The sequence below is a fragment of the Taurulus bubalis genome (assembly GCF_910589615.1).
Source record: "Taurulus bubalis genome assembly, chromosome: 20".
NCBI lineage: Eukaryota > Metazoa > Chordata > Actinopteri > Perciformes > Cottidae > Taurulus > Taurulus bubalis.
In genome coordinates, this window is record NC_136608.1 from 17,675,665 (window position 1) to 17,691,868 (window position 16,204).

General features: G+C 43.9%; 2 protein-coding genes across 4 annotated transcripts; both read right to left on the reverse strand.

Moving 5' to 3' along the window:
• Positions 1 to 2,864: 2,864 nt before the first annotated feature.
• mdm1 (Mdm1 nuclear protein) lies at positions 2,865 to 11,763 on the reverse strand (the record flags this gene model as incomplete). The annotated part of the gene is made up of 14 exons (XM_079236377.1): positions 2,865 to 2,965; positions 3,054 to 3,128; positions 3,455 to 3,659; positions 3,958 to 4,004; positions 4,182 to 4,264; positions 4,393 to 4,554; positions 4,629 to 4,846; positions 8,890 to 9,057; positions 9,387 to 9,518; positions 9,642 to 9,718; positions 9,808 to 10,023; positions 10,101 to 10,247; positions 10,452 to 10,551; positions 11,746 to 11,763. 14 exons carry the CDS (start codon positions 11,761 to 11,763, stop codon positions 2,865 to 2,867), a joined length of 1,749 nt encoding a protein of 582 aa, XP_079092503.1.
• Positions 11,764 to 12,438: 675 nt separating this feature from the next.
• LOC306752634 (ras-related protein Rap-1b-like protein) lies at positions 12,439 to 15,787 on the reverse strand. Of its 3 annotated transcripts, none has more exons than XR_013771225.1 (5): positions 15,659 to 15,787; positions 15,367 to 15,510; positions 15,154 to 15,246; positions 13,675 to 15,079; positions 12,439 to 13,608 (listed from the first exon to the last, which is right to left on the reverse strand). XR_013771225.1 is itself a non-coding variant. In XM_079236417.1 (4 exons), exons 1-3 carry the CDS (start codon positions 15,782 to 15,784, stop codon positions 15,160 to 15,162), a joined length of 357 nt encoding a protein of 118 aa, XP_079092543.1. In that variant the 5' UTR covers positions 15,785 to 15,787; the 3' UTR covers positions 12,439 to 15,079; positions 15,154 to 15,159. The 3 variants fall into 3 exon arrangements, 1 of the variants encoding a protein (XP_079092543.1); XR_013771226.1 differs by having other exon boundaries at positions 12,439 to 13,583; positions 13,650 to 15,079; XM_079236417.1 differs by having other exon boundaries at positions 12,439 to 15,079.
• Between the last annotated feature and the right edge of the window lie 417 nt (positions 15,788 to 16,204).

Genomic DNA, 16,204 nt, shown 5'->3' on the forward strand with positions numbered 1-16,204 from the left:
TCCCAACACACACACACACACACACACACACACACACACATGCACGCGCACACACACACATGCACGCGCACACACACACACACACACACACACACACACAGGTCAGTGCTGAGCTGGTGTAATCTTTGTTTACTGTCACTTACACAGAGAGGAAATTAGTCGAGGTGTGACGACATACATACATATATAAATAATGTTTGTCATCGATTTTCTGAAAGAGAACATTTTCTAATTTTCTTTTTTCAGCGTGTGTGTGTGTGTGTGTGTGTGTGTGTACACTCCCTGGTGGATTATGAAGCTGGAAGTTATGTAAACTTACCTCTGTGGAAAATAAAACTTGTGCAACGAGCTCTTATGGTTTTGATCACGTTACGCAACTTTTAATCGGTTCATATTCATTTAATTCATCATCTCTTAAAGTGACAACGAGGAAACAATTTCGTAACACTAACTTTCACGATGCAATAACTAAAACAAGTTATTTGTGTTTTCAGCTGCAAGATAAATATTTTTACCATTCATTTCCATAATTGTCTAAATATTTTCGACAGCACATTTATACAAAAATAACACTTCAGATACACTATTTAGGCTTTTATGAGTGTATTATTTGTGACAGTCTCGTCTGAAAAACCCTCGGCGGCGTCACCACGGCGAGTTTTAAACCAAGATATCGTCTGCATAACGACGGTGTTCCCCAGAGAGAAGCTTCTGAATCCAGAACAATGGGGGACCCAGGATTGACCCCTGTGGGACGCCTCCACCGACCGGCCACTTGTTTCCACTCCAGACGATCAGCTCCTGCTCCCGGGAGGCCGTAATGGAAAACTGACATCAGGCTCATCGGTGGTTCCCCCCGCCTGTATTTTCCTGTCAGGCGGCTCTTTTCCTTGTAGCTTTTGTTTGCCGGGTGTGAAGTTAAAGCATCGAGTGTCATTCTGTTTTCCTCATGCATTGTGCTGGATGAGGGTGTGTGAATGCCTCAGAGACTGAGAGATAAATATCTTTCCAAATTACCTTTTTATGAACACAAGAGACCAATTTTTCCCGTATTTACGCACATATTCAAAAATAGTTTCCTCTTTCGAATAAACTAAACTAAAATTTGCATATTTACTAGTTTCTGGGTCCTATTGCACTGATTTTTTTTAAAAAGATTGGTTTCATAAACTCATCAAAAGAGGTTTTAGATCTGCAGTGCGTCACACGAGGAGACATGTCATGACATGTTGCAACACGCTGGAGGTAGTAAGACGAAATGTAGAACACCCAGTTAATAATGAGCGGAAGTAACCACCGAGAACCGAGCAGAGCCGCTGGAGGTTTGGAGATGAATCCAAAAGTAGTTCTAAAATAAATATGTCTAATCTCATTCAGCTGCTCGGAGGTTTGATTCACAACAAGAAACACATTTTGTACTGTGTGTTCTTTCAAAAGTAGGAATAAATGAATAAAGTGATTTATTGACTCCTCTTAGCATAGACTTCTATACAACCAGAGGAGTCACCCCCTGGTGATCAGGAGAGAGAATGCAGCTTTAACACATGAAGCATAGACTTCTATACAACCAGAGGAGTCGCCCCCTGGTGGTCAAGAGAGAGAATGCAGCTTTAACACATGAAGCATAGACTTCTATACAACCAGAGGAGTCGCCTTCAGGTGGTCAAGAGAGAGAATGCAGCTTTAACACATGAAGCATAGACTTCTATACAACCAGAGGAGTCGCCCCCTGGTGGTCAGCAGAGAGAATGCAGCTTTAACACATGAAGCATATACTTCTATACAACCAGAGGAGTCACCCCCTGGTGGTCAGGAGAGAGAATGCAGCTTTAACACATGAAGCATAGACTTCTATACAACCAGAGGAGTCGCCCCCTGGTGGTCAGCAGAGAGAATGCAGCTTTAACACATGAAGCATATACTTCTATACAACCAGAGGAGTCACCCCCTGGTGGTCAGGAGAGAGAATGCAGCTTTAACACATGAAGCATAGACTTCTATACAACCAGAGGAGTCGGCCCCTGGTGGTCAGGAGAGAGAATGCAGCTTTAAGACACTTTCACTTGTCATGAGCTAAAAATAAACATAAACGTATCAAACGTTGTTATCTTTTTGCTCCGTTGAGGAAACATCATCTACCCGCCGCCTCAGCACTGTGTGTGTGTGTGTGTGTGTGTGTGTGTGTGTGTGTGTGTGTGTTTAAATAGTGTGAGTCGTTGCCAGGTAATCGGTCCTCTCCGTGTCCGGGGGAAGTGATGACGATGTTTGTTCTTCCTCCTCCACGACATCCAGCCATTATTTCAAATGCATTTAAAGAAAGACGGATAATATTTTCTCCCAAATGAATAAAGATGAGTGTCAACAGAGGACTGCAGTACAAGTATACATCTGAGGTACTTCTACTTCCTTCTTTCTACTCCACATCTCAGAGGGAAATATTCTTGCTTTTATTTCACTGTTTTCATCTAAAAACATTTTTTTTAGATAACTTTTTTCATAGTATCAATAACATCAATAAATCTTGATATTCACAAACGTTCACAAACTCTTTTCTTCTAATTATTGTTGTTCTGTCTGTTTATGAGAAATGTAACTTCATATTTAGTGAGATTCTATCTGGTTTAAAGTCTTTTGGACAAAAAAACTTAAAAACACTTTAATCAAAAAGATGTTTGAAAAATCAGGTCAAATATTGTGTTTATTAAATGTCTAATATGTGAATATCTTTGATATTGAAACTAAATACTTGAAAATGAAATGCAGAATATCTACAGAATATAACGATTTATATTATCATCACGAGAAACCGTGTAGAGATCCATGATATTTAAAATAATGATTTATTAAAACACAAAGGTCAAAGGTCATCTCTTCCCCCAGAAGAGCTCTCGTCTCTTCTGAGCGCGCTCCAGCACGGCGGACGCCGCGGAGCACGAGCGCCACGACATCACCGACAGCCGGTCGTCTAGGCAACGGGAGAAAAGGTGTCATTTAAAACAAATGTATATATATATTTCTTTTTTTTATATATATATATATTTTTAAAGTCTCACCTTCATCAGAGCAGCCTCCTCCTCCTCCTCTTCCTCCTGGACACTGAAGCTCCCTGAACCTCAAACCCAACTCACCTGAAGAGACAGCGGGGTTATTGGTTATTGATTATTGGTTATTGATTATTGATCACACGGCATGTTAACGGTGGGACGCTTCGCACATTCCCGCCCCGTTAAACAATCAAGTTTAACTAATTAATATACATAAATGTATATAATATTTGTTTATTTTTGGTAGATAAAGTGAGAGAAAAAAGAAAGAAAAACATCAAGATAAAATATAAAAAATTGTGAATCAACTGCTAGAATTAATTTGATTGATCATTTAATAAATAACGTCATTGCTTTCCTCAGACAATAATAATCAATAATAGCTTGATTAATAGATTGATTGATCTCACCGTTGTGCTGGAAGTCGGCCTTTCTCAGCGTGCCTTGGATACAGTGCTGTGGGGGCGGGGCAACAGGGGGCGTTGGCTTCGTCCTGATTGGTTTAGAGGCAGGTTTGTCTTTGGGGGAGGAGCCAGATGAGGAGGGGGCGGGGGCATTATCTGACCACGCCTCCCTCTGTTTGACTGAAACATCGGAAACCGCTGAGCCACACCTCTGAACACAGAAACACCTCAAAATATAACTTAATATATTATGATAATACAATGTATTACAATATAATATGCTATAATACAATATTATAACATATATTTTGTTATATAATAAAATACAATATATTATGATAATAAAACACAATACATTGTGATATAATAAAATATTACATAATATATTATGATATAATGACATACATGACAATACAATGCAATGTCATATTATATAGTATAATAGAATGTATTGAAGTAATATGGAATAATATAATATAATCTGAGATGAATATATAATATAATATTACCTGTTTGTCATCACTGCTCTTCAGTTTTCCCACCAGAATAGCTCCTCCTAGAGGACAAACAGAGGTCACAATGTGTGTGTGTGTGTGTGCGTGTGTGTGTGCGTGTGTGTGTGTGTGCGTGTGTGTGTGTGCGTGTGCGCGTGCGTGTGTGCGTATGTGTGTATGCGCGTGTGTGTGCGCGTGCGTGTGTGCGTGTGTGTGTGCGTGTGTGTGTGTGTGTGTACCAGTGGTAGGTGTGGTGAGGTCATGGTGAGTTCTCTGAACCGGTCGTATCTTCATCCTCGGAGTCGGTAACCTTCCCTCCACACTACAAACACACACACACACACACACACACACACACACAGATGGAAGCAGCTAGCATTATTATCACTCTTTAAATTCCCTGATTTACACTTAAACTCTTCGGTTGACAGCAGAATCCGAAGCACTTACTCTTCTTCCTCTTCCTCCTCTTCTTCCTCTTCCTCCTCTTCCTCTTCCTCTTCCTCTCTCCAGGCTGTGCAGCTTTCAGCAGGAGGACTTGGAGGCGTCGGCCCTTTTATTTGTGTGTTTTTGTTTCCGGCGCTCGTAACAGAAGACGTCCGACTGGAGCGGCTGAAAACACAAAGACGTGAACTCAGAGCGTCATGTGACCGCTCCTCCTAGCTCTCTCTCTCTCCGGCTCTCACCTGGCCAGGTGCAGGGCCTCCAGGGGCGTCGTGCCGCGGCCGTCCGGGTCAGGGCCGCGGTCAGAGGTCAGGCGGGTGGTGGGCGGGTCGGTGGTGGAGTCCGCGGGTTCCCACAGAGCGTTGTGCTCCGACAGCAGCTGGCTCAGGTGGTCTCTGTCGAAATTAGCTCCCCAGGCGCGGCGGCGGTACGACGAGGCCTTCTGCCTCAAATCCTCCACCTGGAGACGAAGACGACGGCGTAGAAACAACCGTGAGAACCGCTCGACTCCTCTGGTTGTATAGAAGTCTATGCTTCATGTGTTAAAGCTGCATTCTCTCTCCTGACCACCAGGGGCGACTCCTCTGGTTGTATAGAAGTCTATGCTTCATGTGTTAAAGCTGCATGCTCTCTACTGACCTTCAGGGGGTGACTCCTCTGGTTGTATAGAAGTCTATGCTTCATGTGTTAAAGCTGCATTCTCTCTCCTGACCACCAGGGGGTGACTCTCTAGGTTGTATAGAAGTCTATGCTTCATGTGTTAAAGCTGCATTCTCTCTCCTGACCACCAGGGGGCGACTCCTCTGGTTGTATAGAAGTCTATGCTTCATGTGTTAAAGCTGCATTCTCTCTCCTGACCACCAGGGGGTGACTCCTCTGGTTGTATAGAAGTCTATATAAATGACTCTACTTCTCTTGATGTATTTCCTCAGTAAACATTGTAAACATGAGTTTATGTCTCAATCTCTAGTTTCAAGTCTTCTTCAATACAGCTTGATGTTCATTTAGTACATTATGGTCATTTAGAGTCAAACAGACCATAAAGCAGGGGACGCTTTAGGGGCGGGGCTACAAGGTGATTGACAGGTCGACACCAGATACGTCGACAGCGTCTCTACGTCCTCCTCAGTCTACATACGGTCACCTCCTGTTCTCTGGTTGCAAAAAAACAAGATGGCGACGGCCGTAACCCAAGAAGGCTTCATATCGTCGGTCCACAAACCGACGGGCGACGTCACCACGACTTTTACGCTCTTCTTAAAACGGTCTCCGGTCTCCTGAGGTGAATATAGAATCCAGAGTTCAGGAAGCAGCAACACGAAGGTTAATGTGAAAGAGTGAAAGTCATGAACGCCGAGTCAGAGTCAGTTTGTGATCGTATGAAAGAAGGAAATGCTGAAGGCAGAGTTTCAGGGGAGAAGTGGTGTCACATGACTCACGCTGCAGGAGTAGATTCTGGTAAAGCTGACCTCACCTGACCCCGGCCCAACCCTGGATAACCCCGGCCTCCTTTTCTAACCTCAGCGTCTCTAAAGCTAAACCTCAACCGTCGGCCCGATGCTGCACGTCTGTCCGCTGAGGCCCTGAACGCATCACCGTTTCCTCTGAAAGCCGCTGACGGCTTCCTCCTTCTGCTGCACAGAGGAGGCGACTAAAGGACTACATGAACCTACACTTTATGAGCTGCTCCGGCTGTGATCCCTTCATTTAATTTAAACAATAATAATTTTGTATTTTATTTTAATATTTCTTATTTTATTTATTTATTTTTAAAATGTTAATTTTTATACAAATACAGTTCAGGACTGTTATGTGTGAAAAGTTCAATGACAACAAAAGCTTAATTGTGACATTAGAAGTCTTTAAAACTATTAAAAACACTACAAAACAAACAGAAAGACGTCGAGCTGCTTATGAACATTATTTACATGAACTATTAATCTTTTAATCTTTCTTATATATTATTTTAAACTACAATAACCGCCTTGTGGTTATATTCCTGCAGTTTACAACCAAATTGTCATCATTCATCATTTCATCCTCTTAGATATTTGTGTGAAATTGAAAGAAAACACGTTTTTCGCGCAGTGACCTTTGACCTCTGAATTCTCTTTAGCTCATGTCGCTGCACCGACATGTTGAGTCCCTCAAACGCATTCAGGCACTTTGTAACCGATGTTTAATTACAGCACATTTAACGACCTGTCAATCACCTTGTAGCCCCGCCCCTAAAGCATCCCCTGCTTCATGGTCTGTTTGACTCTAAATGACCATGAACGTGTTTATTACACATTATTTATGTATGAAGTGACGTACAACTAGAAAAGTTAGAGGAGGTTTTTTATTCAGGAACAATCACTCGTCTTGAATATATATATATATATATATATATATATATATATATATATATATATATATATATATATATATAGAACATGTAGAACATGTTTTCCTGCACATTTTCATCTTTAAGCTAAAATTTGCTGATTTCAGGTAGAAATGTTTTCCATCCTCCCACTCAAACACTTTCCACTGGGGTGTGTGTATGTGTGTGTGTGTGTGTGTGTGTGTGTGTGTGTGTGTGTGTGTGTGTGTGTGTGTGTGTGTGTGTGTGTGTGACTAGCAGAGAGTTGTTTCCCTGAAATGAAGCCCTGTGGTTTAACGGCCACATCAATGGAGGTGATCAGGAAACATTGATCGTCACTGAAGTTCAATTCCAGCAAACTCAAAGCACAAAGTGGTCACACAGAATTATACGACTACTACGCATGTTTTATTCTGCAAAGGTAGTACTTTCCACTGTTAGGAGTACTTCTGCCCTGTGGTATTTATACTTTTACTTCTGCATCTTTTTCTCTTTTACGGCGCTACGCTAGCAGTTCCCCCCCGCTTCCAGCCGTTATGCTAAGCTAGGCTAAAGATGAGCATCAACATTAAAACCTATTCAACATGATGACCTTTTTTCTCCTGTGTTTGAGTCGTCGCAGGAACCCCAAATTAATTCCAATACTTGTGTTTATTTATATGTGTTTGTTCAGCAAAGTCTTGGGGAAAAAATGTACATCTGCAAAAAAAAATCACTTTTAAAAGATATTGTGAAAAGTGAAATGACTGCGGGAACAACACATTTAATTATGACGTCATAAACCGATTATTTACATAAACCATTATGAACCATTATTTACATAATCGATTAATCTGCAGATCTATATTTATTCTTTCTTGGTAAATGTGTGTTATTGCTTTACTGTGTCTAATCACAGCAGGTGTGCTCGTGTCCCTTTGTCCCCGGGAGCTGACGACCTGATGCGAGCACCTGGTGCATGAAGGGGGCGGGGCTAAAGACCGCCACGCTCCATACAGTGAACTATCTCTTCATGTGAAGTTCTCCTCAAATTGTTGTTGTTGCCGTATTGTTGTGGCCTAAGAGCCGAGTCATGACACACAACACACAACACACAACACACATATGTTTGACGTTTAAAGTGAAACAATAAAAACATCTATAATCAAAATATAAAATTAAGGAGAAAAAAAGAGAAGTAATAGAGAATTAATCACATTTTATATTTGTGGTGATTTTGGTGAAAATGTGTGTGTGTGTGTGTACCGTGTGTGTGTGCATGTGTGTGTGTACCGTGTGTGTGTGCATGTGTGTGTGTATATATATATGTGTGTGTGTACCGTGTGTGTGTGCATGTGTGTGTGTATATATATATGTGTGTGTGTACCGTGTGTGTGTGCGTGTGCATGTATGTATATGTGTGTGTGTATATGTGTGTGTATATATATGTGTGTGTGTGTATGTGTGTACCTAGTGTGTGTGAACAGTGTGTGCATGTGTGCATGTGTGTGTATATGTGTGTGTGAGTGCATGGTGTGTGTGCGTGTACTATGTGTGTGTGTACAGTGTTTGCGTACCATGTGTGTGAGTGTGTGTACAGTGTGTGTGTGTGTGTGTGTGTGGGTGTTACGTGTGTGTGTGTGTACCATGTATGTGTGTGTGTGTACCATGTGTGTGTATGTGTGTGTGTATGTGTGTGTGTGTACCGTGTGTGTGTGTAACGTGTATGTGTGTACCATGTGTATGTGGGTGTGTAACGTGTGTGTGTGTGTATGTGTAACGTGTAACGTGTGTACCATGTGTGTGCAACGTGTGTGTGTGTGTGTGTGTGTACCGTGTGTGTGTATGTGTGTAACGTGTGTGTGTAACATGTGTGTGTGTACCATGTGTATGTGGGTGTGCAACGTGTGAGTGTGTATGTGTAACGTGTGTGTGTATGTGTAACGTGTGTGTGTACCATGTGTGTGTGTATCGTGTGTGTGTGTGTGTAACGTGTGTGTGTATGTGTGTGTGTGTGTACCGTGTGTGTGTATGTGTGTAACGTGTGTGTGTACCATGTGTATGTGGGTGTGTAACGTGTGTGTGTATGTGTAACGTGTGTGTGTACCATGTGTGTGTGTACCGTGTGTGTGTGTGTGTGTGTATGTGTGTGTGTGTACCATGTGTGTGTGGAACAGTGGGTTCCTCTGATGATGCTCCAGGTGTTTTTGGAGGCGGGGCTCGGTGGGCGGAGCCAGAAGACCCCGGAAGCTGCGCTGATACTCGGTCTCCATGGGAACGGGGTGTTTCTTAAAGGGCGGCACACACCTGCTGCTGGAGTGGAGCAGCTGCAGGTCAAAGGTCAACAAATGCACATTTTCATTTTAAACACCTCTTTTTGTGAATTCATATTTTACATTTATATATTTTATATTCATGACAGTTTTCTTCACTGACTGAGTTTAAAGTGACCGACAGTCATGTGATCACCAAAATATTGAATAAAAACACCTGTAAACGTCTCCATCTAGTGGACACACAGCAGTACTACTACTACTACTACTGATATACAAGAAGAACAAAATGATAGATAGATATATATATATATATATATATATATATATATATATATATATATATATATATATATATATATATATATATAGAAGACGTGTACCTGTTCTGCAGTCAGTATGGGAGAAGCAGCAGTTGCTGGTTTCTTCCAGCTGAACTGTCGGTGGTACTCTGACCGTTGACTTCCTGACCTTTGACCTCCCACCCTAAGCCCCGCCCTCCAGCGCAGAGCGTGCTGGACCGGCACAAGCAAACAAACAAACAAACAAACAAACAAACAAACAAACAAAGGTGAAGCGACGAGAGAGACGCACCTGGAGGAGGCGGTGCATCCGGATGCGGCTGCATTCTGGCTCACCTCATTGGCCGAGGGCGCTGCCGTCAGCGGTCTGCTCAGCTGTGGTTGGCTGTCGAGCTTGGAGGGGCGGGGCTTAGCTGAGGAGATGGAAAACACACACAAATACTCAGAATCAAGGGTTGAAGTACGAGGATAACGAAAGCACAGGTACAGGATGTGTGTTCACCGGATGATGGTCCAGGGTCTGCAGCGGGTCGGGGTCCTGCAGGAGGTCCAAGGTCTGCAGGGGGTCCAGGGTCTGCAGCGGGTCGAAGTCCTGCAGGGGGTCCAGGGTCTGCAGGGGGTCGAAGTCCTGCAGGGGGTCCAGGGTCTGCAGCGGGTCGGAGTCCTGCAGGGGGTCCAGGGTCTGCAGGGGGTCCAGGGTCAGAGCGAGTCCTCGAGGCTGGTGATGAAGACGGACACCTTATTATCTCACGTAGCTATGTGTGGACACGCAGTGTGCTACGCTGTGTTTCCGACCAGCAGGGGGCGCCGTTCTGCGAGCGGGCGGCCCAGCCAGGGGGTCCTGTGGACCTGGACCGCACGGCAGGGAGCTGCAGGACTGAGCGAGACCGGCAGGACCCGGCCTCCTCCTCCTCCTTTGGAGACCCGGCTCTCTGCTGAAGCCTGAGAGGAGGAAGAGGTTCAGGGCGAAGATCACGTGACTTAGACGGGAGCTTCTACGTTTAGGTTCAATCAACATTAATCTGCTAAACAAATTAAGTAAAATGCCAAATATGATGTGATGATGAAAAAAAAGTATGTTCTGCATTTGCACAACTTGAAAAAAATGAACATAGAAGAAAGAAAGAAGACTACATTTTGTCATACCCATGTGGGCGGAGCTAAGACCGGCCAATGGGGCGCAGCGCTGAGGAGAAACGCTTCTGGGTCGGGAATCCCTGTAGCTCCTCTGGTACTCACTCCGACACTGACACACACACACACACACACACACACGCGCACACACGCACACACGCACACGCACACGCACGCACACACACACACGCACACACACACAACAAGATTGAATTAAACTATATTTAAAATTCTAGTGGAGATAAAATTACGTCTATTATTTATACTAAATCAAAAAGTACATCTCAGAGGTACATATCGTACTTGTTATTGTACTACATCTCAGAGGTATTGCACTTTTTACTGTACTATGTAACACTTTAGAGGTACATGTTTTACTTCTACTGTACTACACCTCAGAGGTACATGTTGTACTTCTACTGTACTACACCTCAGAGGTACATGTTGTACTTCTACTGTACTACACCTCAGAGGTACATGTTGTACTTCTACTGTACTACACCTCAGAGGTACATGTTTTACTTCTACTTTACGTCACCTCAGAGGTACATGTTTTACTTCTACTGTACTACACCTCAGAGGTACATGTTGTACTTCTACTGTACTACACCTCAGAGGTACATGTTGTACTTCTACTGTACTACACCTCAGAGGTACATGTTGTACTTCTACTGTACTACACCTCAGAGGTACATGTTGTACTTCTACTGTACTACACCTCAGAGGTACATGTTTTACTTCTACTTTACGTCACCTCAGAGGTACATGTTTTACTTCTACTTTACGTCACCTCAGAGGTACATGTTTTACTTCTACTGTACTACACCTCAGAGGTACATGTTGTACTTCTACTGTACTACACCTCAGAGGTACATGTTTTACTTCTACTTTACGTCACCTCAGAGGTACATGTTGTACTTCTACTGTACTACACCTCAGAGGTACATGTTTTACTTCTACTTTACTACACCTCAGAGGTACATGTTGTACTTCTACTTTACTACACCTCAGAGGTACATACAGTACTTCTACTCTACTACACCTCAGGTACATGTAGTACTTATACCTTTAGTTACAGCAGTAAAACACACTGTCAAACTGAAACCGATTAGCTGGATTAGTTCGTCACACCCAATGACGTCACACATGTATCCTACTGCGCCGTCTCGTGCACGGTTCCGTCCGGCATACCGGGACCGGTGCGCATTCACGAGAGCGGAAGCCGACAGTTTTATTCACAAACCGCTCGTTAGCATACGTTAGTTAAAGAGCTAAGCTAACGGCTGACAGCCTGTTGCCTGGTTACCTTGAAGCGGACGGTCATCTCGCTCTCGTCGCCGACGAAACACCGCGAGACATAACTCGTCATTGCGCATGCTCGCCGTTCTGTTCCTCAGATCACAGGGACAAGCTGCCGTCGTTGCCATGGCAGCAAATCGTCTTGCGTCGACGTCAGCCGTGTTGTCGTTCTGCTTGTGAGTTGTGACGCCTCAAAATAATAATTATAACCCCCAAAAATAAATAATACAATAATGTAAATAATAATCATGTTAATAATGACCCCCAAAATAATAATTATAAACCCCATAAAAAATAAATAATAATACAATAAAGTAAATTATAATAATATTAATAATAATGACCACCAAAATAATTATAAATCCCAAAAATAAATAATAATACAACAATGTAAATAATAATCATGTTAATATTAATGACCACCATAATAATAATAAACCCGCAAAAAAATTATAAATCCCAAAAATAGTTATAAAATAATTGTAATAATAATCATGTTAATAATAATGACCCCTCAAAATAATAATTATAAACCCAAAAATACAATAATTTAAATAATTACATTAATAATAATAATAAAAAATAATACCCCCCCCCCCAAAAAAAAATACAATAATTTAAATAATTACGTTAATAATAATGAACACTCAAAAACATGAATAAACCCTCTTGAAAATAATATGAATATGTTTATGTTGGATCCACTTTGGATATTCTTTTAATCTGAATAATAATGATGATTTCTTTGCTGTGACATATTTACACAATCAAGCAGAAAACCGTTGATTCTTTAAGTTTAAGTTTTCAGTCTCAAAACAAACTCAAGTCAGGACTCGTCACGTTCTTCTGGAGCTTTCAACCACATTACATGGCCTTTTGTTGAGGACTTTACATCATTCATCATCTACCTGCATCTCATCCAGAATGATCCACATCGCAGGTTGCTGTTACAAAATTGCACCACTTTTATTCATTTAAGGCTTTTTAGTTTTTACTTTACATTTGGCTTCACCCCCCCTCCCCCCACTGGAAGAAACCAGTTCAGACCAGCGATCAGACCAGTGAACTCCAGCAGAATGGAACCGGGGACTTGAACTGGCCTTTGCTCTGGCTGAACTGGTTCCTTTTACATTTCACTGGTCATCATGCCACACAGAGCAAAAGAAGCAGATTTATTTCAGCGATGTAAAATAATTCCTGCGTTGGGCTGCGGTCGCTTCGGCGCGACTTCTGTTGTGTTTTTATTTATTTTTTTACAGAAACTCGGACGAGAAGATTCACAATCGGTTTAATCTGTACGGAGAAAAGGTCCAGGATGCGTTAGCCTAGCTTAGCACAAACAATGGAAGCAGAGGGAAACTGCTAGCCTAGCTAGGAAAAAGTGGAGAAAACAAACTCGCCGCAGACGTTGAGGCCTCCGCATGCAGCGAACCGAGTCTGAAGCCTCCGACACAAGAACCGCGACCCCCTGCGCGCGCACGCGCACACGCACACACACACACACACACACACGGCCTGAGCTGTCAATTATCACAGCCACAGAAGTCGCACGAAACGCTGAATGCGCCGCAGCCTCGGTCACTGTGGAGGTCAGAAGGTCGGCCTGCAGTTGCTGAGCTGCCGAGAGCCGGCGGGACGTTAGCTAGAAACCGTTTTATTGAGGACGACCCGCTAGCGGCGGCAAGCGGACCTTCGACCCGCTCGGCACGCAAACTGTGGCAGCGCCACCCGGAGGTCAGACTGAGTACTGACAGAAACATCAACATGCTACATGACTGAACGTACTGCGGGAGAACCGGAACACCGACAGTACTGATGTACGCTGGTACCGACAGTACTCTGGTACTGATGTACGCTGGTACCGACAGTACTCTGGTACTGATGTACGCTGGTACTGATGTACTCTGGTACCGACAGTACTCTGGTACTGATGTACTCTGGTACCGACAGTACTCTGGTACTGATGTACTCTGGTACCGACAGTACTCTGGTACGACAACACTGTGCACAGCAGTACTCACAGAGGTCACTGAGTCCAACACACTCACATTTCAAACAAAGACGGATAATCAAAAAGGCTTTTCCCTCGTCCTGCTGCTTCACAGGCCACGCCCCCAAATACTCAGCATGGGGGGGCGGGGCTTCAGCTTCCCGCCCAACTGGAACGCGGCGGCGCTACCGCTAGCTAGTAACACTGAGATTCAGTTCTTCTTTGCGTCCATGCTAACAAAGTGTAGAGAATTCAGTGCTACCCTTTCAGATGAGTTAGCAACATTAATATTCAGGTAATAAAATGGTTAATAATCACAGAAACTACACCTGCTGGCTGGCCGCACACACACACACACACACACACACACACACACACACACACACACACACACACACACACACACACACACACACACACACACACACTCTACTGGACCAGTGTGAGTCTGCTGTCTAAAGGCAACATGTCCGCCCTGAGCAGCAGATCTAGGGTCAGCTCACCGCGCCGCTACGCTAACAAGTTAGCATGCTGCTATGCTAATTTATTACCAAAGTGGTTTCGCTAGCTTCCCTTTACAAGATACCTAATATAAATGATATCGGCTGTTTTAGAAGCTTCTCTTTATTGACAAGCTAACTCGCAGCTAGCTAACAAGCTAATTCACCGCCCATTTGTTTCTATGTAAATATACTAACACTCGTGTGTTAGCATAGTTAGCATTCAGTCCTCTTGTGGATGCGTTTATAATGCTAACAACCGCACAAACAGAACAATTTGCTCACAGTATTCAAACATAAGTGCTAGCTGCTATGCTAACAACGTAGCCCAAAGTTATGGAAGTTCTGTCCACATTCTCACATTTAACTGAATAGTTAGCGCAGCGCGGCGAGCTAACCGCGCGACTGCTGCACCCGCCCCCAAAGAATGTAAAACATGAAATTACTTTTATATCTTTTTTTCACACAGAATCATAATAATAACCACGGTAATAATAATAATAATAATAATAATAATAACTGAATGGATCCACAGGTTCAACCAGAGCCGCTGGAAAACAAGTAAAAGGAACATTTAAAAGTGAAAGCAAGAGGCCACACCCCCAGCGCAAAGGGGCTTAGCAGAGAGCATGATGGGAAAACCCCCAACTGCAACAGCGGAATCATCATCTTCATCATCGTCGCCGGCTGCAGTCTCTCGGTGTTTGGTTTCAATGTTTCCAAGGCAACAGTCTCTGGTCAGAGGTGGCTGATGTTGACGATGACGAGGCTGTGTTAAAAGGGGGCGTGGCCAGCTGGAAGATGTCCTGTGATTGGTTGGTTGGTTGGTTGGCGGTCAGGTGAGCAGGAGACTGGAGGCAGAAGATCAATGAAAGGTTCTCACAGTATTTATGTTTGTGTTCATTCATTAATAAACACAACAAACCTGTTATTAGAGAAGTTGACAGTTGGACTTTTTGCGAGCTTTCCCTTGAACCGGACTCTTCCTGTTGATCTGTCGCACGAGGTCATAGAAGATCTGCACACACACACACACACACACATATAACACATATATAAACATGTACTTTTGGACTCAATAGAAGAAGAAGAAGAAGAAGAAGAAGAAGAAGAAGAAGAAGAAGAAGAAGAAGGTCACCTCGTTGACGTTGATCTTGCTCTTGGCCGAGGTCTCCAGGAAGGCGCAGGCGTTCCACTGGCGGGCGAGGCCGACGCCCGACTCCTTGGCGACCACGCGCTCCACCTCCAGGTCGCACTTGTTGCCCACGAGGATCATGGGAACCTGATCGCCACGGAGACAGGGATACTTCAAAGTGGACCAAACTACACGTGAAACAATAACGATGATGGATTTTTTATCGAGCCAAACTCAAGCATTTTGAAATGTAAGTGTGTGTGTGTGTGTGTGTGTGTGTGTGTGTGTGTCGTACGTCCTCGGTGTCCTTCACTCTGAGGATCTGCTCCCGGAGGTCCTGGAGGTCGTTGAAGGTCGACTGAGCCGTGATGGAGTAGACGAGAGCGAAGCCCTGACCGTTTTTCATGTACAGGTCTCTCATCGCCGTGAACTGCTCCTGGGGGGAGAGAGAGACAGGTGGGGAGGGAGAGAGAGAGAGACAGGGGGTCAGGGAGAGAGAGAGACAGGGGGTCAGGGAGAGAGAGACAGGAGGTCAGGGAGAGAGAGAGGGGGGGAGAGAGAGACAGGTGGGGAGGGAGAGAGAGACAGGGGGTCAGGGAGAGAGAGAGGGGGGAGAGAGAGACAGGTGGACAGAGGGAGAGAGAGAGAGAGGTGGACAGAGAGAGAGAGAGAGACAGGTGGACAGAGAGAGAGAGAGACAGGTGGACAGAGAGAGAGAGAGACAGGTGGACAGAGAGAGAGAGAGAGAGAGAGAGAGGTGGACAGAGAGAGAGAGAGAGAGAGGTGGACAGAGAGAGAGAGAGAGACAGGTGGACAGAGAGAGAGAGAGAGAGGTGGACAC

Bases quoted from the DNA above. Each gene is read 5' to 3' on its own strand.
- LOC306752634 (XM_079236417.1), bottom strand. From the start codon at position 15,784: ATGAGAGACCTGTACATGAAAAACGGTCAGGGCTTCGCTCTCGTCTAC. The intron at 15,511-15,658 runs GTACGACACACA...CGTGGCGATCAG, and splicing joins GAGTGAAGGACACCGAGGAC to GTTCCCATGATCCTCGTGGG. The intron at 15,247-15,366 runs GTGACCTTCTTC...GTGTGTGTGCAG, and splicing joins GCAAGATCAACGTCAACGAG to ATCTTCTATGACCTCGTGCG.